Raw genomic sequence first — 26,124 nt, 5'->3', positions numbered from 1 at the left:
CCCCCTCCCCCAAGTAAGGAATACCAGAAAGATTGTGAGCTGGCAGGCTGAGGGTGGGGGTAGGTTGCAGAGTGTGGGGGCAGGGGCAGCCGAGGGCCTGGTGCGCCCCGCCCTCAGTCACCCTGGCTCACTGGGGCAGGACCCACTTTTCCCACCACCCCCTCCTCTCCCTCTTGTTGGGTTCTGTTTTCTGGATGCGCTCAGATCCGGGCTGGGCGGATGCGCCAGGCCATCCCCAGGGTGGCGGCAGGAACCGCCTCTGGAGCCTGTGCCGGGCTGACCCGGGCAGCTGCCTTCCTTGCAAGTTATGAGCAGCCTTCCTACTGCAGGCAGGGCAGGGCAGAGCTGGGGCAGGGCAGTGCGTGGTCCTTGCGGGGGCTTCTGGCAGGGCCAGGACGGTGCATGTAGCCCTCTGTCCTCCGGTGCGCAGAGGTGCTTCTGGCCCAAGGGGCTGACTGGGTGTTTGTTTTCTCAATGGCGGCTTGAAATTCCTGGAATACATCTCCAGGGATGTGGGGGAGGGGCAGCCCAGCAGGGGTGGGGTGCAGAACACACACTGTGATGTAAAGCAGGTACCAATGTGTCCCCTCCCCGCTCCCCAGGAATCCAGGGGTGAAAGCTAGAAGTTGCAAACTAAGGTTAGTGGCCGGGACTGGAAGGGTGCGGGTAGCTGCAGAGGGGAGATGGGGGAGATGGGGGAGCCTGCGAGGATCGAAGTTCGTGGGGGGCGGGGCGGACGGCCGCTGCGACCTGCCTTGGGGGCTGGGTTTGGATTGACCGGAGACTTCGGGACCGCAGCATTTTCAATTTCCCGGAAAATGAAACCGAAGCGCGCTGGCGGTCACATGACCGGAGGCACGGTTTGCAGTGGCCAGCTGCTCACTCTCGCCTCCAGGTCCTCCGAGGTCGGCGCCAGCCTCCAGGATCCCCGGGCCGGCGGCATGGAGTGTCCAGCGTGCGGGCATGTCTCCAGCGAGGACGCTCCCAAATTCTGCAGCGAGTGCGGACAGAGGATGCCTCCCGCGGGCGCCCTGCCAGGTAAGGCTGGGGACGAGGCTGAGGGCGCTGGGGGATTTCTGGGGCATCGCTGGGATTGAGGGCCCTGCCTGGGTCTGTTTGTAAAAAAGTGAGTGTCCCCCCTCCCCGACCCGGGCAGGTAGTTTTATTCATTTATTTATTTTGTAAGTTTTCTTGCTTGAAAGTCAGAGTTACAGAAAGAGAGGGAAACAGGTCTTGTGTCGGCTGGGTCACGTACCAAGTGGGCACAATGGCCAGGGCTGGCACAGGCCAAAGCCAGGAACTTTGGGTCTTCCATGTGGCGCACTTGGGCCGTCCTCTGCTGCCTGTCCAGGCTCTGGCAGGGATCTGGACGAGAAGTGGAGCGGCGGGATATAAACTGGAGCCCGGGTGGATGCTGCTGTGACTTTACCCGCGACCAGTGTTCCAGCAGACCCGAGTCCCTCCTTGCACCCAGGATTTTAAGCGAATGCAGGCCACTCTGCGGCCCGGCCGCCTGGTGGACATCTTAGCACTGTCCCTGGCTCACCCCACATCCAAGTGCAAGAATCTCCCTGACCCCTGGCTGTCTTCAGGGTCGCCACCTGCGGGGATCTGGCCCCACTCCCTGTCTACGGAGGATTGCCATTGGTCCTTGACAACACCCCACCTCTTCCACCTGCACGGCACTGCACCACCTCCTCCAGAGAGGAGCTACCGTCCTTGCCCAAGTGCAGAGCACCAGGCTCAGAGAGGTCAAGCAATAGCTGTGCTCACATGGCGGACAGCTGGCAGGGCAGGGACTGGACCGCATGGACAGAGGAAGGTGGGGTGCTGGCCTGGGGGAGGCCTTATAGAGTGGGAGTCTCAGGGTCCATCACCCAGAGGGTTGCGGCAGGGTGGTCGCTGACCAGTGGCTGAGAGGGAGCACCTGACCTTCCCCTTCCGGGAAACGGTGCCCTCTGGTGACCTGGCATCCCAGCGTCCAGCCCCCATGTTTGCTGACAGCACAGAACAGCAACGCCCTGTCTAGGCGCGGGTTGTGGCATTCCCATGCTGTGCCCTGAGGTCGTATTTGAGCCTACATCCCAGGGGCCGTGCCCAGCAGGGCCAGGCAGCTGGCCAGGACCGGCTCCTGCCTCCGCAGCGGCTGCCGGGATTCTGTCTGCAGGAATGGAAACTGAAAGCAGGATGCTGGTTGGGCACAGGCACAACCCCTCTTCCTGGCTCCCAGCTGCTCCTGGCCACTGTGCTGCAGGCAGGCACGGGCCGGCTGCAGTGCGGGTGCAAGGGACGGGCAGCCTTGAACCCCAGGACAGGGCTTGCTTGGGTCCCCCCCCCAGCCCAGGCCTCAGGTTGCATGAAATGGTTACTTTGGGGGTTGAAGTTGAGTTTGCTGATTTGTGCCTTATTGTTCTCTGAATTTTGTGCAAGAATTTGTGTTGTAGCTGAAGAAACTAAGATGAGGAACGCGAGACCAGTGTCCATGGAACAGGCAATTTTTGGGGGGGGTCTTGGCAGGAGGGTGGGTGAGGGTGGCAGGGATGGCCCATGCTGTTGTCTGGGCAGGAGCCCTTCAGCCTCTGTAGGCCAGGCTGGTTGGATTTGGCCCTGCCGGGTCATGGCAGGATGAGGCACTGGGTGCGAAGTAGACGCAGGCTGAGGACTTTGCTCCTGCAGGCGTCCCGGGTGGCTCCCAGCAGCGGAGGGAAGCCTGGCCTGAGTTGGCCGCGCCTAGCTTCAGGGTGGCCGGGTGGTGTGGGAGGTCAGCGGCTCCCGTGCCAGGGTGCTGCCCGAGGCAGGGGTGTCTTGGCTTCTGGGAGTGCCTGCCCAGGCAGCTGTAGATGTGCTATAGGACAGTGGTATTCTCTTTTGCAAGATAGATGTAGCATACCACTCGCCTTTTTTAAAAGACTGAATTCTGCAGAGACAGAGAAGAGGAGAGGGGAGACAGACCTTTGACTGGCTGGCTCACTCCCCAGATGGCCGCAGTGGGCCAGGGCTCGACCCTGCCAAAGCTGGTCTGTCCAGCAGGGCTCCCAGTGGGCGCAGGCTCCTAAGGACCCGGACCTTCCTCAGCTGCTTTCCTGGGCACATCTGCAGGGAATTGGATCGGAAGTGGAGCAGGTGGGATCCATATGGGACGCTGGCACTGCAGACATTGGCCTCGCCCGCTGCGCCAAGGGTTTGATGAGCTAACCTGCAGGTGCCTCGAGTGCTGGCTGGGTGCTCGTGCCTGCGATGGTTCTAGAAGTACACCCACTGCTGACAAGTGGCCAGGAGAGCTCCAGGCCCTGCCCTGCCCTGTCCACAGCCTGTCACACTGCCGGTTCCCACTGTGAACCCTTCCAGGCGTTTCCTCTGAGGAGGCTTGGGTCCACACAGCAAGCCCTTTGCTGGGCCTGGGTGGGCAGGATTCGCAGTGGGCCAAGGGGCTCCTGGGATCGCTCCTTGGGTGCAGGTCTTTGTCACGCACCCCTGGTCCAGCGCTGGAGCCATGCCAGTCTGAGGGCTCTGTTGCGTTTGCAGCGACCCCTGGGAAGCCTTGCTGCCCCTCCGGGGTTCAGCACCCCTTGTTTCTTCTGTGAACAGGCAGGTGGTTGCTTTTGTCAGTGAGCCTGGCTTGGTGGGGTTTTTCTTACTGGTACCTGCTGTTATTGGAGCTGTGTATGTTGGACAAGCCCAGCTACTCCGGCCTGTCCCACGGAGGCGTGGGCTGCTTTGGGTGGCTCTGCTCCGGGCAGCCCAGCCCATGTGTGCAGCTCTGGTGTCCGGCTGGAGGCAGAGGGGCTCAGCGGCCCCAGATCTGTTCCCCCTAGGAGGAAGCAGCAGAAACGTCAGGAAGCAGGCCCTGGGGCCCTTTCACCTTTGGTCTGGTCCTTGCCTGAGATGTCTGTTAGCCCTGGGAGACGCAAGATTCTGACTGGGTTCCCTAATGGAGGTCCGCCCTGCCGATGGAGCCAATGCCAACATGGTGTCCTAGTGTGTTGGGACAGGTGGTACTGGCTATGGGTGTTCCAGATTGCCTGCCAGCTGTTTGCATTGTCTGGTCCTGTGTGGGTCCTGTTACTGTGCTTTCTGCAGCCAGCGGCCAAGGCAGTGTGCTCCCTGTTTCTGGAGCTTGGGGGCAGGGACTCAGGGGGTTAGGGTCAGGCTAAGAGGGATTCCAGCCACAAGCTCCGGGGTGGACGAGAGCGCCAGGGGCCTCCCAGTTCCTCGAAGGCGGAAGTAGGGGTCAGGTGCTCAGGGCTGTGGATGATGGCCCCAGCCAGGGCTGGGCCTGAGGAAGGGCGCGGTGGCCATGCAGGCTGCCCGGCCCCTCTGACCAGCGACCTGGCTGGTTGTGTCTGGAGTTGGAGGGTGGTGGCCATGCAGTCTGCCTGGCCCCTCTCTGACCAGTGACTGGTTGTGTCTGGGGTTAGGGGGCGATGGCCACGCAGGCTGCCAGGCCCCTCTCTGACCTGTTGCCTGTTTGTGTCTGGGGTTGGAGGTGGTGGCCATGCAGGTTGCCTGGCCCCTCTCTGACCAGTTGTCTGGTTGTGTCTGGGGCTGGGTCCCTGGCTCCCTGATGCCCACCTTTGGCAGTGGGTCCCAAGAGGGTGTTGGAGAGAACCAGGCCCCTGTCTCAGCATGGCCCTGGAGCAGGGCACTCCGTCCCCTCCCTGCCACCTAACCCTTGCTTCATCTCGGCCTGTAGGCTCTGGGAGTGCTGGTGCCAGGGCACAAACCCCTGTGGAGAGAGAGCCCGAGGGTGCGGAAGCGCTGCGGCCGGGACATGTGGGCCCCGACTTGTCCCTGAGCTCAGGGGACTGGCAAGAGGACGCGGGCGAGCTTGCTTCTGATGCCCCCTGGACTGTCCAAGTGGTGAGTACGTGGCCCTGCTGTCCACCTGCACGCCAGCCCTGCCCGCAAGCTGGCCCAGCTGGGCTCTCGGGTGTGTGGGCGAGGCTGGCCGGGTCCCCCAGTGTCTCTGCACAGCTGCCCCTGCCCGCCTGGTCCACCCTGTGGGGCAGGGCCAGGCTCTACCCAGAGGCGCTGGCTGCTAGGCGACCTTCCTGTCGGGCCTCAGGCAAGCTGCACAGGGCAGGGAGTGTGTTCTGTTTCCTTTTTCCTGTCCTGTTTGTTGGCCCCAGGAAGCTGCCAGCTAGAGACGAAGTGAAGGAAGAGACGTCAGAGACCGTAACAGTGAACCCTAGTCTGTTCTGTTAAGTCCTTTCTGAAAACCTTGGAAAGTGGCCATAAACAGCCGGTCAGATCCACAGGCGGCAGCTGCAGGTCCCGAGCAAGGAGCCAGGAAGCTGGTTCCCCAGGGCTGCCGCATTTGAATATTCACAATTCCTAAAATATGTTGTTTATTTGAAAGGCAGAAAGATGTGTCATCTGCTGGTTCACTTGCAAGTACTGGCGGCAGCCAGGGCTGACCTGGGCTGAAGCCAGGAGCCAGCACTCCATCCTGGTCCCCTGCTTGGGCAGCAGGGAGCCAGCTACGCCAGCCGTCCCTGCTGCTCTCCATAGTGCACCTGAGAGGACAGTGGGGCCGGAGCCAGTGGGGCTCAGCCTGGGTGCTGCAGTGTGGGGGCGGCCGCCTGAGCAGTGGTCCGGTCATTGAGCTGATGCCCAGCCCCAACATCCAAGCTTGAACAGAAACCTAGGAATTAGCAAAAATATTATGGTCAGTTCTGCTTTGGGGGGTGGAGAGAAGTTAGTAGAAACCTCCGCTCCCTGGGCACAGGAGTTAGAGTTCTCACACTGCCGCTGTGACTGGCATGACCATCTCCAGAAGCTGGAAGGAAGCGGCGTGGTCAGAGATGGGGGCCGGGTCGGCAGTTATCATGCACTCAGTACAAAATCGGGAAGTACGCTGACAAGCAGAATGTGGCCCAGAGGGATTCAGCGGTGCGCCCGAGCAGGAAAGAGAAGTGACCTTGAACATGGGTCAGCTCGGTTATCCGGGCTGAGGAGCAGAGTTAGAAATGACGGGGTGAAGGTGCCCAGGAGCGCAGTGTGCCCGTGGAGCGCCACCCGGAACAGCCTCGCACGCAGACAGGGAGTGCCTGAGGGAGACCAGAGGCACAGAAAGAAGGCAGGAGGAATGAACGACTGGGGGCCTGTGCAGTGTCTCCATTGACCCGTCTTCCGTCTCTGAGCTCCGGCATCCCATAAGGGCGCCAGTTCATGTCCGGGCAGCTCCACTTCCCATCCAGCTCCCTGCTTGTGGCCTGGGAAAGCAGCGGAGTAAGCCTGAAGGCCTTGGGACCCTGCACCCATGTGGGAGACCCAGAAGAGGCTCCTGGCTTCGGATCATGTCAGCTCTGGCTGTTGTGGACATTTGGGGAGGGAACCAGCAGGTGGAAGATCTGTCTTTCTGTGCTTGTAACTCTGTCTTTTAAATAGCTAAGCCTGGCAGGGAAGGAAGGGAGGAAGGAAAGAAGAAAGGAAACAGCAGATTAGTGAGGGATCCTTTGGAAGAGTGACGAAGGGGAGACAGGAGGATCTTCGTCTGCTGCTTCACTCCCCACGCGGCCGCAGTGGCTGGAGCTGAGCTGACCCGAAGCCAGGAGCCAGGAGTTTCTTCCAGGTCTCCCACAGGGTGCAGGGTCCCCAGCATCCTGATCGTCGTCTGCTTTCCCAGGTGTGTTAGCAGGGGGCCGGATTGGAAGTGGAGCAGCCGGGACTCGGAGCAGTGCCCAGTGCTAACGTTCTAGCCGAATCTGCTGTACTGCAACGTGTCCCCCACCTGGTCGTTTTCCTCCCTTGCTGTCTGCTACAGTTTGGTTTTTTCAGAAAGAACATAATTCTTAGGGTCACGGCAGGAAATGTGCATGAACGTTGATCGCTCAGACACACGCAGCAGCCCCCATGTGTCGCAGAACACAGCGTGGGGTAGGCGCTGCATGGCCACAGCCCCCATGCTGCCTGTCCCTTGCCTATGCGTCTCAGTTGCCCCGGTTTCTAAGGTCACGGTTTGGTGGCGGTGAGCTGCTTGCCCTGGAAGGTTGCCTTGGAGTAGCAGGTGTGAGCGGTCCCGGGGGCTCTGGTTTTCCTTTTAGAGTAAGAAGAAGAAGAAGAAGATGAGCTGTGACGCTGCCACCTCCTCACAGCTGGACTCCCTGCGTCCGGCTCCCTCGGAGCCCTCGAGTCTGAATTCGCTCCAGAACTTCGGATCCAAAGATGCAGCCCAGCTCCCACCGCAGCCCCAGCCCCAGCCCCAGCCCCTGCCCCAGCTCCCACCCCAGCCCCAGCCCCTGCCCCAGCTCCCACCCCAGCCCCAGCCCCAGCCCCAGCCCCTGTCCCAGCCCCAGCCCCAGTCCCTGCCCCAGCTCCCACCCCAGCCCCAGCCCCAGCCCCTGCCCCAGCCCCTGTCCCAGCCCCAGCCCCTGTCCCAGCTCCCACCCCAGCCCCAGCCCCAGCCCCTGTCCCAGCCCCTGTCCCAGCCCCAGCCCCTGCCCCAGCCCCAGCCCCAGCCCCTGCCCCAGCTCCCACCCCAGCCCCAGCCCCTGCCCCAGCCCCTGTCCCAGCCCCAGCCCCAGTCCCTGCCCCAGCTCCCACCCCAGCCCCAGCCCCAGCCCCTGTCCCAGCCCCTGTCCCAGCCCCAGCCCCAGCTCCCACCCCAGCCCCAGCCCCAGCCCCAGCCCCTGTCCCAGCCCCTGTCCCAGCCCCAGCCCCAGCCCCAGCTCCCACCCCAGCCCCAGCCCCAGCCCCAGCCCCAGCCCCTGTCCCAGCCCCTGTCCCAGCCCCAGCCCCAGCCCCTGCCCCTGCCCCAGCTCCCACCCCAGCCCCAGCCCCTGCCCCAGCCCCTGTCCCAGCCCCAGGCCCAGGGAGGCAGCAGCTCTTCACAGTATGGTCCCAGATCCCAGGACCCAGTTAAAGGGAAAGACCTCGACCCTGTCAATCTGCCTGGAAGTAGAGGCCTCCTTGGGGAGGTGCCCAGCCCTACAGTTGCTGGCCAGGCTGAGTCACAGGGTGACAGTACTGAGCCCGGGACAGCAGATCAGCCAGACCAGCAGATGGCGGAAGCCCTGGGCTCTGGGGTGAGTCCCCGGTGGAGGTGGCTAGGGACTGGCAGGGGCCTCTGTCCCTCTGCTGTGGCCTGTAGTCCCAGGTGTCTTCCCGGTCTGGGAGGTGTCCTTGGGGCTTGTTCCTGGGGGGGAAGGCCAGGGAGGGGCGCCACCCAGGCCGGGGACCTCCGTCTGCCTTTTCATCCGTGTTCTTGACTGTGAGCCTCTCGGGTCTAAATTTATTTGAAAAGATTACCTGAAAGGCAGAATTACAGAGACAGAGCAGAGCACTCTTCATCCACTGATCCACTCCGCAGATGGCCATGATGGCAGGGGCTGTGCCTGGAGGCAGGAGCCCATTCTGGGTCTCCACTGTGGGGCCATCTTCCACTGCTTCCCAGGTGGATCAGAAGTGGAGAAGCTGGGACTCGAACCAGTGCTTGTCTGGGACGCTTGGATCACAGGCAGTGGGTTAGCCAGCTGTGCCACAATGCCGGCCCCTCTGCTTTCTTAAATGTATTTGAAATGATACAGAGATCTTGGGTCATGTGCAACAGCCTAGAAAGAAGAGGCCGAGATCTTGGAGGCGTCAGTTCATCCTCCAGCCGTCCAGGACAGCTGAGGCTCGGCTGGGCCAGGAGGAGGCCGAGCACCAGGTCCTCCATCCTGGGCTGCCACCAGGGTGGCTGGAACCCGCGGTCCTGCCAGGACAGGCCCCAAGCTCGCGGCTGAGGGGCACGGATGCCTTCACTCTGCAGCCTGCGCCAGCCCTGACGCTTGCTTCTCCTACTCACAGGCACTGCAGGCTGCAGCTGAGCCCGCCGTGCCAGGGAATGACGCTGGCAAAGAAGTGAAGGGCAAGGCCCAGAAAAGCAAGCAGCCGCCAGCCAGTACCCCTGCTTCTAAGAAGCCCTGCCAGGTAGGGCGGCTCCTTCCTGAGAGTGTGTGGGGGCCAAGCAGCGACTGGAGAGGGAGCTATGGGCCGGGGACGGGGGTGTTCCAGCCACATGTAGGATACCCGAGATCAGGCATGGTGGGCTCCTCGCCTGAGAAGCAAGGAAGCTGCTGCCCCTCGGAGTGGTGAAGGGTTGGAGAGGGATGCTGACCAGATGGGAGGCCACGGCAGGTAGACCAGAAGGTCCTGGAAGGTTCCAGCAGGGAAGAGCTGTAGCCACTCTGAGGGGCAAAGAGGAAGGTGTGGTTTTAGGGTTGGGGTTTTATTCCTTGTTCCAGGAATCTGAATCCAAAGACATGAGCACAGCTGCTCATGGAGAGCAAGCAGATACGAACAAGAAGGCAGAGCCGGAAAAAGTCCCCAGAAAGCCAGAAGGAAACAGCAGGCGCTCCACAGCTGCTCCAAAGAACGAGAAACCGAGGGGCCAAGAGACTGTGGCCAGGTGGGCCTGGGCAGCTGGAGCGGAGGGCAGGACGGGGTCGGGGGCTGTGGCCAGGTGGGCCTGGGCAGGCGGGAGCGGAGGGCAGGACGGGGTCAGGGGCTGTGGCCAGGTGGGCCTGGGCAGCTGGAGCGGAGGGCAGGACGGGGTCGGGGGCTGTGGCCAGGTGGGCCTGGGCAGGCGGGAGCGGAGGGCAGGACGGGGTCAGGGTCTGGGGCCAGGTGGGCCTGGGCAGGCGGGAGGGGAGGGCAGGACGGGGTCAGGGGCTGTGGCCAGGTGGGCCTGGGCAGGCGGGAGGGGAGGGCAGGACGGGGTCAGGGTCTGGGGCCAGGTGGGCCTGGGCAGGCGGGAGGGGAGGGCAGGACGGGGTCAGGGGCTGTGGCCAGGTGGGCCTGGGCAGGCGGGAGGGGAGGGCAGGACGGGGTCAGGGTCTGGGGCCAAGCAAGGCCACACAACTCCAGGGGCCTGGGCCCTGCTTTGAGGGAGACGGGAACTGACCAAGAGGTGGGGGGACAGGCATGTGTCCCCATCTTTTCTGGTGATCCCTTGAGTCCAAAGCCGGTGTGGAGGCTGATGCTGCAGGGCAGCAGGTGAGGCTGCCAGCCGCAATGCCAGCATACCAGGTGGGCACTGCTTTGTGTCCTGCTGTTCCATTTCTGCCCCAGCTCCCCGCTCATGGTCTGTGAAGGCAGCAGAGCTCGTGGCCAAGCCCTGAGCCGTGCGGGAGACCTGGGAGAAGCACTGCCTTTGACCCGGCCTAGCTCTGGTTGTTCCAGCCTTTCAGGGAATAAAGCAGCAGATAAAAGACTGTTCTCTCTGCAGCTCTGCTTCTTTCTAAGGCTTACTTATCATTTCAAATGAATACAGAGAGAGCTTTCATCTGCTGATTCACTCCCCAAATGATTGCAATAGCTGGGACTGGGCCAGGCTGAAACCCGGAGCTAAGAACCTCTTCTGGGTCTTCCACGCGGGCGCAGGGTCCAGGGTGGGAACCCCTATGGTTGAAAGGTGCAGATTTAGGGTCTGGCACGGCTTAAGTCCTCACCTTGCATGCGACCGGTCCCCATATGGGTGCCGGTTCCTATTCCTGGTGGCCACGCTTCCCATCCAGCTCCCTGCCTGTGGCCTGGGAAAGCAGTTGAGGACGGCCCAAAGCCTTGGGACCCTGCACCCGCGGGGGAGACCTGGAAGAGCTCCTGGCTTCGGATTGGATCAGCTCAGCTCTGGCCATTGCGGCCACTTGAGGAGTGAACCAGCCGATGGAAAATGTTTCTCTCTCCTTCTTGCTGTAAATCTGAATTTCCAATAAAAATACACAAATCTAGAAAGAAAGAAAGAGAGACAGGCAGGCGTCCGGGGCATGTGTGTTTGTGTGCACGCGTGGTCGGGCTTGGATGACGGTCTCTGTCTTGGCCTCCCTGCAGGGCGCTGAGCCCCGGAGAGGGGGTCACGGTGTACTTCCACGCAATTGTGTCTCCACACTTCGGTATCAACCCCAGCTGCCATAAAGTGTTCGTCAGAGGAGGAGAGGAGCTGGGAAAGAAGTGGTCCGATGTGTGTGAGATGAACTATACCAAGTGAGTCCCCAGGCCCGTGCACGCAGCTCTCCCCTGGCAATGCACGGCCCGGCGAAAGGCGCGTGCCACGTGGAGATCTCCTGTCATTTTCAATGTGGCCCTTTGGCCCTTGGGCCTGTCAAGGCACTGTGTCGTGTTCTGGAAGCATCCTTCCCATTGGCCTTGGTCTCCAGTGTTGGGTCTGCATGTGGGAACATGCTAGAGGAACTCAAGGTTTTGGGGTGGGGTAGGGGGTGACTGAGCAGTGTCCCTGGGATGGTAGGATCACAGGGTGGTGGGGCACTGGGGTGTCCCTGGGGTGGTGGGCTCACTGGAATGTGCCTGGGGTGATGAAATCACTGGGGGTGGTGGGGCACTGGGGTGTCCCCAGGGTGGTGCAGTCACCGACTGGCGTCCCTTGTGTTCGCAGAGACTTAGGTGAGGCCGGGTACCTCGTCGAGGGCAGCTTGCTCATGTCCAGGCAGCACCTGGACAAGGCCATCCCGTACAAGTACTTCATCTACTGCGAGCAGGGCGACAACCAGTATGAATTCATCTACAAGAAGCAGAAGGACGAGCCCGTGAACCGCTGCCTGATCGTGAAGTCGGACCTTGTGGGCTCGGGAGGTGAGCCCGGACCCGCTGGTGGCCAGCCCTAGCCTGCAGAGTTAGCGGGCTGAGCCCCGAGGCCACCTCGGGTGCAGGGCTGGGACCTGGAGGGGAGATAGTAGTTAGCAGATTCCCGGAGTAGGAGAAGGGGCGGGGGCGAGCGTTGGGACTGACCCTGCCCAACGATGTCCTGCTGGTGCTGGAGCAAGATGTCCCAGGCCCAGCAGCCCCGGCCTTCATCCCACACACCTGTTCCCTCGTCTTTCGGTATGTGGGCAGTTTGAGGACCCTCTGTGTTCCCCAGGACTTCTTCGGGCAGTGCCTGTCCCATGGCTCTCTGTTCCATCCCTGGCATTGTCCTGTGCCCCCTACCCACCCCTGTGCCACCATTCCCAGGCCTCCCTTGGGCAGTGCCTGCCCCATGACTCTGTGCTCATCCCTGGCATTATCCTGTGCCCCATCCCCAGCTCTGCGCTGCACCCTACAGCCTGGACACATGTTGAAGGAGCAGGAGGCTGGGGTCTGACAGGGGGTGGGAGATGTGTCCTTGAGAAGACATTTTCAGATGGCCTTCACAGCCTCCAGGCAGCCCCAGGTGGGACTGTGCTGGGCAGGCAGCCAGCCTGAGCTTGGCAGGTGGTCACTGCTGCTTGCCTCTGGCCGTGACAATGGTGTTTGTCATCTGCTGATGGGGTGGTGCTCCTGGACCCTCATCCTGTGTGTCCCTGGCCCTTGAAGCCATTGCAGGTCCAACCCTGCCCCGATGGGCTCCGTGTGAGCTGCTGTAACTGTGCCATCTTCCATGGGGTGGCAGGTGCCTGGCACTTGACTATGGTGTGGAGCCTGGCATGCTTCGCCTGGCTGGGTTCACCCTCTGGTGACTCAGGATGCTGTGCCCATGGCCTTGACTCTCCCTGCCACTGAAGGGGTGACTCTGGCTGAGTCCTGGTGACATTCACTCCTGCCCTCCCAGTGCCCCGGCCCCTCTGCTGGTCTCTGAGGGTTGTGGCGACAGTGTGGGCCTGGCTTTCCCCTAGACTGGCACCAGTATGATGACAACATCTGCATGAAGCCACCAGGGACGATTCAGAAACTCATTGATGCCTTCACGGACAGCACGCGGAAGGACCTGGTGCGGAGGAAGCAGCTGGCGGCCAGCATCATGCTAGATGGCATCTTCAGCGTCCTGCAGGCCTGGAGCGCCGTGAACCTCAGCAGCTTCCTCAGCCAGTTCCAACAGTTCTACACGGTTGTCCGTGTGCCCATGGTTTACGAGGGGAAGCCCCAGCAGTGGACGGAGCTGAAATATGAGGTGCACGAGGTTCCAGGCTGTTTCTTTCTGCTTTGAAAAAATGCATTTGATTTATTTATTCAGAAGGTGGAGTTACAGAGAGGGAGGAAAAGAGAGGCAGAGAGTGACAGTGGCTAGTTCATTTCCCCAAATGGCAACCATGGTCAGAGCTGGCCCAGGCTGATGCCAGGGGGCTGCAGCTTCATCCTGGTCTCACACAGGTGGCAGGAGCCCCAGCACCCGGGCCAGCTTCTGCTGCTTTTTGGGTGATTTGCAAAGAGCCGGATCCAAAGTAGCAGAGTCAGAACCAAGGCCGGCATTCCCGCCTCACTGCCACCCGCTCCCCAAGCTTTCACTTCTGTCCCCAACTGGCTGAGTAGGCTCTGGGATCACATGGCCACTAGGGGGTTCACTCCCCAAGTGGATGCCACAGAGCTGAACTGATCCAAAGCCAGGAGCCAGGAGCTTCTTCTGGGTCTCCCACTCAGGTGCAGGGTCCAAAGCTTTGGGCCATCCTCGACTGCTTTCCCAGGCCATGGTGGGGAGCTGCTGGTGCCCATATGGGATCTTGGCACATGCAAGGCAAGGACTTTAACCAGCAGGCAACCGGGCCTGTGGGGTCCCTTTGCTGGGAACTGTCTTCTAGCCTGCGTCCTCCCTCCCCCCTCCCGAATCCTGCCCAGCACCTGCCCCACGTGACCCGGGCAGAGTGGACATGAGTCCTGGACACCAGCTCACTGCCCCTTCCTGCCCGCCCCGCCAGGGCCATGCAGACCTGCACCGTCTTGGGTGATGGCAGGGCACCCCCCCCCGTGCAGTCCCCACCGCGCCAGGTGCTGCACCTGCCGCCTAAAAGGCCTGGAGCAACAGGCGGGTTGAGGGGAGGGTGGGCTGACCCTGTCACGCACCCCAGTCCTCTGAGGCAGCCGGCCCCTCAAGCATGCTGGTATCTTCCCTGTCTCGGGGCCCAGGTAAATACGCACCTGTGGAAGTGTCTGAATATGTGGATGGCACCATTTCTGGATGGCAGAGGTGGGGACCAAGTGCCTGAAAGCTGCCCCGTGAGCAGCAGGTTGAGGATGGGCCTGCTCGTCCTCTTCGCCGTGGAGAAGATGGACATGTCACTGCCGCAAAGCGACCTGAGCCTGCTGTGCCGCCTGCTGGTGCCCAGCGCCCATTCCCCCAATGCCATCCGCGAGGACCTCGGCCTCTTCCAAGGCACCTCGCACAGGTACCTGTCGGAGCCCTTTGTCGTGACTGGCTCTGCTGGTTCATCCCAGAGTGGCTGAGCCCGCGAAGGAAAGGCTGGAACTGTGTAGGGTGCCAGCCCCCTGGCTGCTGCCCTAGCTCTTCTTCTAGCATGTCTGATGCACCTGCTGCCCGCCTGCATCCTGGCACAGGGTGGCCTTGGTTGAGGAGACCTCCAACCACTGGGGTCGTTGTGCATGGTTGCTTGTGGCTGTGTTTGATCAGAACCTGAATTTGCTTTCTGGGCCTTTCATGCCTCGAAGCACCTGCTAGGGTATGTGTCTGCCGGTCTCACGCATGTGCACAGCCAGCGGAGGGGCTGCAGCCAGGAGATGTGCAGCGTGGGGTTATTGTGGGGGTCAGCGAAGGGTGTGGGGCGGGAGACACGCAGGTGCAGGGTTAGTGTGGGCAATGGGTATACATGGGGGTCACAGGTCTGTTGGGAAGGCAGCCCCCAGCCTGCCACATGCAAGCTGCTCACCCGGGCAGCAATGCAGGGACCCGTCTCACACAGCCCAGCGGCCGTCAGCTCACTGTAGCTCCTCCGCCCTTGCAGCTGGCGGGCATCCTTGGTCAACCTGTGCCGGAAGTGCATGGACGACAAGGTGGACGACTACCTGGGCGTCCTGCCCGTGCTGCACTATTTCATGGACCTGTCGCCACCCAGGAGGGACGGGGCCAGGCAGTCTGAGGACAGCTGGGCGGCCCTCGAGGGAATCTCCTACTCACAGTTCCGGGAGAAAGCATCAAATGGGTGAGTAGTGGGTTATGTGCAGACGCGGGACTCCTGGGTCCGGTTCTTCCACTGGGCTTCTCCGAGTGAGGTGTTGGGGTGCTGATGGCATGTGGGTGCCTGTGTCCTAGCGAGTGAGTCTCGCACACCTTTGACCACCTTTAAGTACCCGGGAACTGGAAGGGACACAGAGATCACCAAGATCACCACTGTTGGCACTGAGGGGGCCGGAATTCTGGCTCCGTCCAGTTGGGGACAGGTTGGTGTGGCCGGTGCTTCTGAGGCCATGAGAGCCATGCCTCGTGTGTCACATGGCTATAGGACCCAAGCACTCGGGCCAGCTCCAGCTGCTTCCCAGGGGTGTTAGCTGGGAGCTGGATGGGAGGCGGAGTAGCTGTGACAAGAACTTGCTATACCACAGTGCCACCGCCAGTTAGGGAGGCTTTTATAAGCATTCATCTCTGCCCAGGTACTTTCTTGAGGTAAATTCCTACGGGTGGTCGTGCTGGGTCGGGGACTGGGTGCATGCAGGATGTGGGCTCAAGGCAGAGGGCAGAATCTAGACCTTACACCCAAACAGTAGAGCCTCCACTTCATCACAGGAAAATGATCACCAGGGCAATGCAGACGCATGGGCTCCGGGCAGGTGCGTATCTACACACTGAGTGTTCCCAAGTCATGGCGACCACTTGGGGGCCTTGTGGGCCAATGCCTGATACGCACAGCTTCCCGTGTCAACACCGATTTGAGTCCCAGCAGCTCCACTTACAGTTCAGCTCCCTGACAGTGAGCTGGGGTGACAGTGGCGGATGGTCCAAGAGCTTGGGCGCCGTCGGCCATGTGGGAAAGCACACAGGTGGAGCTCCAGGCACCTGCCTTCAGCCCTGCCAGCTCCAGCCAGTGGCCATGTGGATAGCAAAACAGCAGGTGGAACATCTCTTTTTCTCTCTTTTAAATAAGTAAGTAAATTAATAAAACTTTAAAACCTCATAGTGAGAAAAATATATTGCCATGTGATTTTATAGTGATTTTTTAAAATTTGTTTTTTGGAAAAACAGAGAGAGAATTGGAGAGGAATATCTTCCATCCATGGTTTCACTCCCCAAATGCAAACAATAACTGGGGCTGGGCCACGCCAGAGCTAGGGGCTCAGAGCTGCTTCCTGGTCTCCACGTTGGGGGGCAGGGCCCATGCGCTTGGCCTGTGCTCGGCTACCTTCCCAGGCAGCGTGGCAGGAGCTACCCTAGCGCACGGGCTGCAGTGCCGGCCCCTGCACCTGCTCTGTTCTGAGGTGAGTGGGCCGCTCCTAGAGAGGTACAAGTTTGGAAAGCAGCTGATCAGTTAAAAATGCATGGTGTCCAAAAAATGGAAGTTGAGTTGCATATTTCTGTAAAGATACATGTGGTCAACATGACAAATCATCAGGGAAATAAAGAACCGTGCAAGATCCCTCCGAGCCTGTTAGGACGGCCGGGCTCACACACACACTGCACACCGCCAGCATTGGAGGGGGGTCCCCTGGGCCCAGCTGTGGGGAAAGGGGGTGACCTTGTGTTAGGAAATTCCTGTCATGCTTCCCCTACGACCCTGCGGTTCTGCTGTGGATCACAGATATGAGACCCCACCAGGGACTTGAGCGTACCCCTGCGCACCCATGGGCACCGTGGCACTGTCCCCTGCAGCCAGGAGGAAGCAGTGCCCCTCCAAGGATGAGAGGGCACGCATGACGTGAACACCTGGAAGGGGTTAAGTGGTAAACATGGCATCACAATTCCCATGGTTTTCAAGACCCCTGCCAGTTCCAGCTGTGTGGCCTGGCTTCTCACCTGTTAGGTGTTGGCTGGCATCCCTGGTTTGCACCCACTTTACTCCCACGCCCTCCACACCGACTTCTGTTTTTGTAATGGGATATGTGTTCCCCCTCGTGGAGTTCCCTGGGGTGCAGCTTGGGACACCCACGTCCTGTGCTGGGGTTCCTGGGAGGGGTAGAGGCAGGCCCCTGCTTGCACACCTGGGACGCAGCAGCGTTGCTCCAGCGTGGGCCCCCGGCGTCCGCGCGGGACACCTGCTGGAGCTCCTGGCTGTTGTAGCCATTTGGGGAGTGGAACAATGCTTAGATCTCTATTCCTCCGCCTTTCCAATAAAAGCAAAGCAAACTTTTCAAAAGATAGCTGCATTATTGGTCCTTGACTGCTGTTGGAAGCCAAACTTATATTGGCTATGTAATTGCTCGATTTTTTATTTTGTTATTGTTGTTTCAAACCATTGGTTGGTTTGAAAAGGCAGAGGGCGGGAGAGCTGCTGGGCTCTTGTATCCGTGGTTCCCACGGAGCGGAGTCAGTGCCGCCGTAAGGACCCCCACTCACCCAGCCTTCCTGCACCATCGCAGCCTGCTTTTGGTCAGGAGTTATTTATTTGAAAGGTGGGAGTCATCGAGAGAGGAGGGCATGTATGTGCACAGAAAGAGAGACAGAGAAATCTTCCATCTGCTGGTTCATTCCCCAAATGGCCACTGAGGCTGGGCCAGGCTGAACCAGGAGCCGGGAACTTCTGGGCTTGTGCTGTGGGTGCAGCCTCAGGCACTTGGGCCGTCTTCCACTGATGCCCAAGGTGCTTGAGCAGGGAGCTGGGTCTTGAACTGCTGATGCTCATCCCAGATGCCAGGGCTGCAGGTGGCAGCGTCACCCATTGAGCCACGATGTTGATCCCTCCAGAACTTTCTCATCTTCATGGACTATATCTCTGTCTCCTTCAAATCCTGGCTCCTCATTCCCCTCCAGCAGCCCTGGCACCACCCCACACCCCGTTGGGCTTCCTGCCTGCCAGTGACGCCTAGGGCCTACCTGGGAGTGGATTCGCATTGGACTTGCCAGTGAGACAGAGAGGGAGCGTGATCTAGCTCCCATGGGCTGATCCATAGCCCCGCGGCCCAGCCAAGGGCGGGAGTCAGGCTCCAGTAGTCTAGGTCTCTCAGGAGATCCAGGAGCCCCGTCACCCAGCCATCAGCCCTGCCACTCTGGGTTTGTAGCCTGGGTCTCTGTGATGCCGCGCAAGGCTTGTGGTTTGATGACTGACTTCTTGGAGCAGGACGCTCTCGTTCGGGTCCCTTCACGTGGCCCTCTGGTGGTCTCCAAGCCCACCTCTCTGCTGCTCTCACCTTGTACCCCGTGCCACAGGAGCCGGCTGCTTGAGTTCCTGGATCAGAACCAGCACCTGCTGTGCCTCGATGAATATCTCTTCCGCTCCTGGTTCAGTCTGCTGCCTCTGGGCCACTTGGGCCACTACATGGAAAACTTCGCCGAGCACCTGAGTGACTGTCCAGCTCGGCTCCTGGACTGCCTCCAGGGAATTGCCTGTCGGCTGCGAGGACTTGGGCCAGTGTCGAATGCCAAAGTGAAGGTGCGTGGTCCATGGCGGGCGCTCAGCAGCTGATGGGACGGAGCCATTGCGCCTCCCCTTCCCAGGAGCTGGAGGGACAGAGGCGCGGGGGAACTCAAGCTTGCTGATGGTTTTGTGCTTTTTTGGCCAAGAAATTCTGTCCTGTTTGAACCCTGCTTCCTGTCTCTCCTTCACTGCCCTAGGACATTAACAGCCTTCTGAGAACGCTGCTGCACCTGCTGGAGATCTGTCATACTGCGTGAGTAGGAGCACGGGGTCCATCAAACTGTATTTCATGTCTCTTTGCAAACTAGTCAGGTAGCCATCCAGGCTGTTTGGAAGGTTGCTGCATCTGCTTGTTTGAAAGGCACAGTGTCAGAGAACAGGGAGACAGGGATGTTACATCTGCAGGTTCACTGCCCAGATGGCTGCCATAGCTAGGGCCGGGCCAGGCTGGAGCCGGGCGCCTGGCACCTCCTCCTCTTCTCGCCTCCTGGCATGGCTCCAAGTTCAGGGAATTCACTTGTGAATATTACAGCTTGCTTGTTTAAAATGCTTTTTTTTTTTAATTTTCATTGTAAAGGAAGGGCTTAGGGATGGAGATCTTCCATCTGCTGGGTCACTCCCCGCGTTGCCGCAAGCCAGGAGTCCAGAGTGCAGCCTGGGTCCTCCCCCCGGGGTGGGGGATCCAAGCATTTATACCATCACCCGTTGCTTCCAGCATGCACGTTTAAGGCTGTGGTGTGAGAGAGTGCAGCGGGGCCTTGCACCCTGGCGCTGCACTCTGGGACCCAGCTCTGAGGCAAAGGTGGCAACAGGGCACTTTGCGTCCTTGTCACCTGGGCTACAGGCGTTGGACAGGGAGAGTCTGGGGGCATGTGTGGGTGGAGGCGCCCCCTGCCCTCCCGGCTTGATCCCACAGCTTCTCTCGGTGTCTGGGGGCAGGATCCTGAAGGCAGGCCTGCTGCAGGCCTGCCGGGCCCTGTGCGTGACGCTCCATGAGATTGTCTGCAGCAGCATTAAGCGCCTGAAGTTTTACGAGATCCCGGCCTTGTCGGCGGAGGCTGTGTGTACACTTCTCGCCCTGCAGCCCCAAGCGGTGAGTGGGGTGGCACGGGGAGCTGTCAGAGCCGTGGGGCAGGGCATTTGGATGATGTGGGCAGGGCCTGGGCCTCTCACCGTGTGCTCACTCCGGCCGACATGCCATCAGGCCCTCTGGACCCGCTCCTCCGCCTCCCCTCCCCTGCAGGGATCCCGGTTCTGATTTCTGTCCCAGGACGGCGTGTCTTTGAGCACCCTCTGTGTCTGGCTGTCCTTGCTCACTGTGGTGTCCCCTTGGGTCTGTGTGACACTTGCCGCTTCCTGTCTGGGCAGCGTCCATCCACTCGGGCTTATCACTTCAGTCTGAAAGCAAGGCGAGGTTTTCTATTTAGGATGTCTGTGTTTTCATGTTGAGGTTTAGATGTTTTCATTACCTTTGGAAGGCCGAGAGCATGAAAGAGTGACAGATTTTCCTCTGGCTGGGTCACTCCGCCAGAGCCTGGACCAGCCAGGGTCCAGGAACTCCATCTGGGTCTCCCACATGGGCGACAGGGAACCCAAGACTTGAACACCTTGTGTGGCCTTCTGGGGACGTTAGTGGTAAGCTGGACACCTTCCAGGGGTGTTAGTGGGGAGTGGGACCCCTTCCGGGGCATTAGAATGGAGCGGGACCCTTTCCAGGGTGTTAGCAGGGAGCGGGACCCCTTCTGGGGCGTTAGCAGGGAGCAGGACACCTTCCGGGGTGTTAGCGGGGAGCGGGACCCCTTCCGGGATGTAGCCAGGGCACCACGCAGCACCTACCCCATCCATGCTGTTTTCTTGTTTACTATTATTTATTTTTTTAAAGATTTATTTTTATTGGAAAGGCAGATCAGATTTACAGAAAGAAGGAGAGACAGAGAGAAAGAACCTCCATCTACTTGTTTACTCCCCAAGTGGCCACAACCACTGCAGCTGAGCTGATCTGAAGCCAGGAGCCCGGAGCCTCTTCCAGCTCTCACACGTGGGTGCAGGGGCCCAAGGTGTTGGGCTGTCCTCTGCTGCTTTCCTGGGCCACAAGCAGGGAGCTGGATGGGAAGTGGGGCAGCTGGTCCAGCCTGCTCCACTCCTGGTTGAGAACTGCCTGTGCCGTCTGACCCACTGTCTGCCAGCAGGGTTTCCTCATTCTTCAGATAGCTTCTTCCTCGCACCCCCTTTTGTGTGCCTTGAAAATACCCCGTGCTCTGTCGTCTCGCCACTGCCCCGGTTAGGGCCTCTGTCGTCTGTCCAAGTCCAGTTGTTCTCTCCTGTGGTAGGAGCCATCTGCTTGATGCCTGTCGCCGTGGCCATGGCCCAGACCACAGAAGGGGTGATGTGTGTACATCTCATGATCTTGGCTCTCCTGTGACCTGAGTGGCTTAGGCAGGGCAGCACACACGCAGCCACAGTGGGGGGCGGCCTCTCCCTGGGACCTGGGAGGCCACCAGGTCCGGACCCTTGATACCTGCGCTGTGTCCGCTTCTTGACGGAGGCCTCGGGCCTCAGGGGAAGGAGGTTGGTGCGGGGGTGGGGTGGGGTGAAGCGGATACCTCCTGAGGTGAGGATGGCCGGGGCCTATTCCACCATCACCACCAATAGGCCGGGGCTACTCGCCAGCTGCCTGGACGAAGTCCAGCTGCTCCTGGACGGCTGCTTGTTGCCAAGGCAGAGACCACTTGGCTGTCCCTACCCGGGCTTTTCATGGAGGCTGCCACGGCTGCTCCTTCTCCCCATGAACCGCCTGGAACGTTCTGGGCAAATGAAAGAACTTATCCAAGCGGCCTTCCCACAAGACCTGTGTGGTGTCTACAGGAGGCCTTGGGGAGGGGTGAACACCCGAGGGATGCCTGTCTTCCTGCAGGATTCGGCGGAGGGGCCGGAAGAAGCCGCAGGGAAGAGCTCAGGCATCGCTGACTTCCGGATCACGCTGACCACGACCAGGGCCTGGCTCCAGGGCGTCTTCGTGGAGGGCATGCTGCAGAGCTTGCATTCGTCCAGCGTCCAGTTCACTTATGAGCGGGAGATCCAGGTGAGCCGTGGGGCAGCGGGCAAGCTCTCAGGGCTCGAGGGTGGAGGCTGATGGTAGTATTGATGGCGATGGTGTTGATGGTGGTTGTGACAGTGTTGTCAGCTGTGATGGTGTTGGTGCTGGTGCTGGTGGTATTGGTTGTCATGGTGTTGGTGACTGGTTTGATGGTGATGGTGTTATTATAGGTGGTAAGGGTGGTGATGGTGATGATGTATTGGCAATAGTGTTGGTTATGATGGTGTTGACGATGGTGCTTGTGGTGATCATGGCACAAACAGGTCTCATGGGCTCTTATAAAGCTGCATCTGAAGGTAGCTGAGGTGTTGGGTAGGGCAGCTGGGAGAGATTGAAAAAATGCATCTGCCTGCTGCACAACCTGACAGGGTCTGGCCGAGGAAATTTGGCAGGGATCGTATCCCGCAGAAGCCATGAGCCAAAGCCAGTGGAAAGTCTGCGAAACAGTCAGCCCAAACTCTTGAACGTTCTCAGCATCAGAAGAGTTTTGAAAGGCCTTGAAGCTTTTCCAGAAAGCAGGCAGCACGCGTTATGTGCTGGGCCTGTCCCTGGCTCGGCCCCGTCTGACATTCGAGTCAGCAGGCAGACAGTTACAGACCGGGCTACTGCGGTGGCAGCCAGTGGAGCCCACGAGGGCACGCTTTGTCCTCCCCTCATGAGATGCTGCTGTGGCCCAAGTTGCTCAGTGACTCACGTTTGTGCGGGTTTTGCAGGTCTGGAGACGGCTGGTGGAAATAAGCTTCCCCTCGGAGCTCGGCTGGAAGGAGTCACTGCTGGGAGACCTGGAGGGAAGGCTGCGCCAGGTGGGACAGCTGCCCTGGGCTTGCAGGAGTTGACAGCAGCTGACGGAGAGGGGGCGAGGCTCCCCTCCTCACCCCTGTCCCACCCTCCTCTTCTTTTCCTTCCTTCCTCCCTCCCCTTCCCTTCCCTTATCTTAGATTTGTGGGTTTTTTTTTTTAAGATTTATTTTATTTTCATTACAAAGTCAGATATACAGAGAGGAGGAGAGACAGAGAGGAAGATCTTCCATCCAATGTTTCATTCCCCAAGTGAGCGCAACGGCCGTTGCTGAGCCGATCTGAAGCCACGAGCTCTTTCGGGTCTCCCACATGGGTGCAGGGTCATGAGCCAGGAGCCTCTTCCAGGTCTCCCATGTGGGTGCAGGGTCATGAGCCAGGAGCCTCTTCCAGGTCTCCCATGTGGGTGCAGGGTCCCAAGGCTTTGGGCCGTCCTCTGCTGCTTTCCTGGGCCACAAGCAGGGAGCTGGATGGGAAGTGGGGCAGCTGAGATGCATATGGGATCCTTGCGCGTGCAAGGCAGGCTTTAGTCACGAAGCTACTGAGCAGGGCCCATTTTTTTTCTATATCTGGGGTAAGGGGGGAGGAGGTAAAGGGAGAAGCCCCACCCAGTCAGGGAGGGCAATTCTTCATCCACCTGTTCACTCTCCAAGTGGCTGGAACAGCCAAGTTGGGGGCCGGGTTGGACCCAGGAGCCAGAACCTGCATCTGGGTCTCCCACATGGGTGGCAGGGGCCCCAGCAATGTGACGTCATTGCTACCTCGTAGGTATCTTGGCAGGAAGCTGCATGAGAGTTGAGCTCGGGCTCTAACGTGGGCTGTGGGTCACCCAGGCAGCGGCTTAGCCTGTGAGCTCCTCAGTGTGTGCCGCTCTGATCCAACCCGCGTGATTTGATCCTGCGAGCATGTTTCAAAGTTGCATCAGGAGAAGCCCAGGATGCGTGGGGTGACTCCCTCCCCCACACAGAGCCTGCCTGGGTCTCCTTAAACACCGAGACCTCAGGGAAGACAAATGCTCTTCATTTGGAATTCAGACTGTAAGCAGATTAGATTTTATGCAATCTATGGAACTATTATGTGGCTCTTTTTGGGCAATCAGAAGCCAGGAAAAAGCCTGATTTCTCAAACTTCGCTGGTTTCCTGGCTTCTGTGCTTGTTTGTGTCTGAGCTCTGCTGGTTCAGGATGTGGGCTGGGGAGGAATGGGGGACCTGGGAAAATTGTGGTTGAGTGACAAAGGCAGGCAGCCCCCAGAAGGTCTCACTCCTTCCGCTGTTGCAGGAGAGGCCCCGCACCCAGATCTACGCCTACTGTAGCGCCTGCTGGGACACCACAGGTCCCAGCGACAGCGTGGCCCAACGCTTCGAGAAATGTGTCATTGAGGCCGTGAGCTCAGCCTGCCAGGTAACCAAGCTCTCTCCCGGGCCACGCTGGGACTCGCGTGCAGCAGCTCAGGGCTGTTACTGAGGGGCCTGGATGCGGCCCTGTGCGGACGCAGGAGCTGGAGGTGGTGTTTGCTTCTTGTTTGAGTAGGGTGCTGAGATCCTGGCTTCTCCCCCAACCCTGAGGTACCTGTTGCTGGAGTTTTAGGTGTCATGTGACTTGACAGCCACTCTGGTGTTACCTTGGCTCAAAAGATCTTCTAAGGTTTTTTCTTTACATTTATTTATTCATTTACATTTTTTTACATTTATTTATTTACATTTATTTGAAAGGCAGAGGTTCAGAAAAACAGAGAGAGCGTCCGTCTGCTGATGGACTGTCCAAGTGACTGCAGTGGCTGCCCAGACTCACCCACACCAAAGTCTGGCGCTCTAGCCGGGTCTCCCACGTGGGTGCAGGGAGCCGAACATTTAGACCAGTCTCTGCTGCTTTCCAAGGTCATTAGCAGGGAGATGGGTTAGAAGTGGAGTAGTGCGGCCTTAAGCAGTGTTCCAGTATGGGATGCTGGTATGTCAAACATTGACTTAATTGTTTGCAAAACAGAAGAGAGAGAAAGAAAGAGAGGCTTTAGACAGGCTCCGGTCTGCTGAGTCAGTCCACAATTGACCACAGTACTTGGAGCTGGGCCAGGCAGGCCTGGAGCCAGGAGCTGAGAATTCTGTCCTCGTCTCCCCTCAAGGCTGGCAGGAATCCACCTGCTCATATTCCTGCCACTGCTTCCCAGAGTGCATGTTAGGAGGAAGTTGGGGTCAGGCGCAGAGTAGGGATTCGAACCCATGCACTGTAAGAAGGGATGTGAGCGTCCTAGGTGAGTGCCGGAGTCCAGCTCCAGCCGAGTCCGGAACTCGCGAAGGGTGCGTGGAAGAAGCACAAAGAAAGAAAGAGACAGACCACTAGGATTCCATGATCATTGCGGACCCTGCAATAATGCCGTCCGCTTTATTTAAGCAGAATCAGCCAAACTCTGGCTCAGACTTTCTACGTCATGGTCAAGTGGGTGTTACAAAGGCCAATTCTGCCGTTTGTTTCACCTAAGGCAGGATGTTATCCATGCTGGCGCCTATCAATCAGTAACACACTCCCACTACAATCCTCATTCTACAACTAGTCTTGAATCAGCTAAGGGAGGATATGTGTCACAGAAGGCAGGACCCAAAGATTAAAGAAAGAGGGAAAGAATGGGTTTCCCCTACACCTGGAGACTAGCACCCTTGATTAGCATATGGTCAATGGTAGAGAAAAGGCCCTAAACACAGGTTCCCACCACCTGGGGACAGAACACCCTTGATTAGCATATGGTCAATGGGGGAACACCCCATCAGCATAGCAGCAATAGTGAGAAACCTTTTTGCTAAAAGCGGTATCAGCAACATCAGCTTCCAAGCTCGCATATATGTACTATACGTTAATGCCTAAATAGATTACAGGAAACTCAGTAGGAAAGTCCAGTGTCCATGCAAAGGGAAGCGGAGCTGCATTCAGGTGCTCATAGCTATATCCCGCCGGATCCCTGCCGCAGCGGGAAGTTCCTTGCGGCCCTGCCGCAATGAAACAATGCTCTTTACACCTTCTGGCTCCCACATCCACCACGCGGACCCCGACAGGTGAGCACACCAAATGCTGGCCCTGTTCTCCGCTGAACGTCACAGTTCCGTGGGCCTGGGTTTATCCACAGACCCCGTGCAGCCACCTCGGTGGGCTTTGTCCCCACCTCAGAGAGGCCTCAAAGCTGTCAGTCCTGTCCATGCCAGCCCCGGCCACCGCTCTGCAGCTGTGTCTCGGGGCAGTATGTTGTGCTGTGCTGCCAACGGGACGTGTGGGGTGTGGCCTTTCACACCAGGCTGATGACGTTGAGCCTGCTGGAGTGTGTGTGTGTGTGTCCTCACAGATGAGAGCTCTTACCCCACCTGTCCACAGTCGGGCTGGTGACTGACCCTTTTGGCTTCAAGCATTTGGTGCTAGTCTCTGTAGGTTGGGGATCTAACTAGGAGTGGAGTTGCCAGGTCTCCTTGTGTGCCCGTCTGTGTGTACGTGTGTGCGTGTTTCTGCATGTGAGTTTTTTCCTTGAGTGTGTGCCTTCGCATCTGTGCTATTCCCTGACGCCGTCGGCAGCAAGGATGATGAGATGCGCTCCAAGGAAGATGTGGCGTTTCCCTGTGCTGTCCCTTCAGGCTCTGGCCGACTCTGCGATAGACCTCAGGAGTGCTGCGAAGCAGGGACTCCTTCCTCTTTCTGTTGTCTCCCCCAGTCTCAGACCAGCATCCTCGAGGGACTCTCCTGTCAAGACCTGAGGAGATTCGGCACCCTGGTGTCTGCCGTGATCACCAAGTCCTGGCCTAAATGCCATGGGAAGGCCGTGGACGACTTTGATGAGATTTTGAAGCACCTGCTGACGGGACCTGACGTGACGCATCTCTGCAAGTTGTATGGTGTGTCCCTGAGGTTCTGGGACAGTGCTGTGGGGCTGGCGCCTGCTGGGGACAGCCTCATGTTCAATGGGAGAGGCAGATTAGCTGGAGGAGCCCAGGGGGTCCTGGGCTGTCTTGCATTACAAGGAAGGCCAGTATCACTGAGTGCCTA

The 26,124-nt window shown here is 59.3% G+C and overlaps 2 protein-coding genes across 2 annotated transcripts in view; both read left to right on the top strand.

Moving 5' to 3' along the window:
* GAA (alpha glucosidase) overlaps positions 1-26,124 on the top strand; it is a 164,696-nt gene that overhangs the window by 50,699 nt on the left and 87,873 nt on the right. The gene's annotated exons all lie outside the window — the stretch shown is intronic.
* Positions 809-26,124, top strand: part of RNF213 (ring finger protein 213) — a 68,812-nt gene continuing 43,496 nt past the window's right edge. Inside the window, exons 1-19 of the mRNA XM_058675702.1 lie at positions 809-1,038; positions 4,694-4,943; positions 5,130-5,175; positions 7,047-7,169; positions 7,806-8,027; positions 8,791-8,913; positions 9,228-9,391; positions 10,813-10,965; positions 11,375-11,571; positions 12,591-12,874; positions 13,816-14,075; positions 14,649-14,846; positions 18,002-18,224; positions 18,407-18,462; positions 19,149-19,302; positions 21,124-21,291; positions 22,020-22,109; positions 23,383-23,505; positions 25,793-25,973. Coding sequence (XP_058531685.1) covers positions 819-1,038; positions 4,694-4,943; positions 5,130-5,175; positions 7,047-7,169; positions 7,806-8,027; positions 8,791-8,913; positions 9,228-9,391; positions 10,813-10,965; positions 11,375-11,571; positions 12,591-12,874; positions 13,816-14,075; positions 14,649-14,846; positions 18,002-18,224; positions 18,407-18,462; positions 19,149-19,302; positions 21,124-21,291; positions 22,020-22,109; positions 23,383-23,505; positions 25,793-25,973 — 3,235 coding nt within the window. The 5' untranslated portion in view covers positions 809-818. The remainder of the gene's footprint in view (positions 1,039-4,693; positions 4,944-5,129; positions 5,176-7,046; positions 7,170-7,805; positions 8,028-8,790; positions 8,914-9,227; positions 9,392-10,812; positions 10,966-11,374; positions 11,572-12,590; positions 12,875-13,815; positions 14,076-14,648; positions 14,847-18,001; positions 18,225-18,406; positions 18,463-19,148; positions 19,303-21,123; positions 21,292-22,019; positions 22,110-23,382; positions 23,506-25,792; positions 25,974-26,124) is intronic.

This window comes from Ochotona princeps, chromosome 17 (genome assembly GCF_030435755.1).
Source record: "Ochotona princeps isolate mOchPri1 chromosome 17, mOchPri1.hap1, whole genome shotgun sequence".
Taxonomy (NCBI): domain Eukaryota; kingdom Metazoa; phylum Chordata; class Mammalia; order Lagomorpha; family Ochotonidae; genus Ochotona; species Ochotona princeps.
This window is presented reverse-complemented; position numbering and strand designations above follow the sequence as displayed.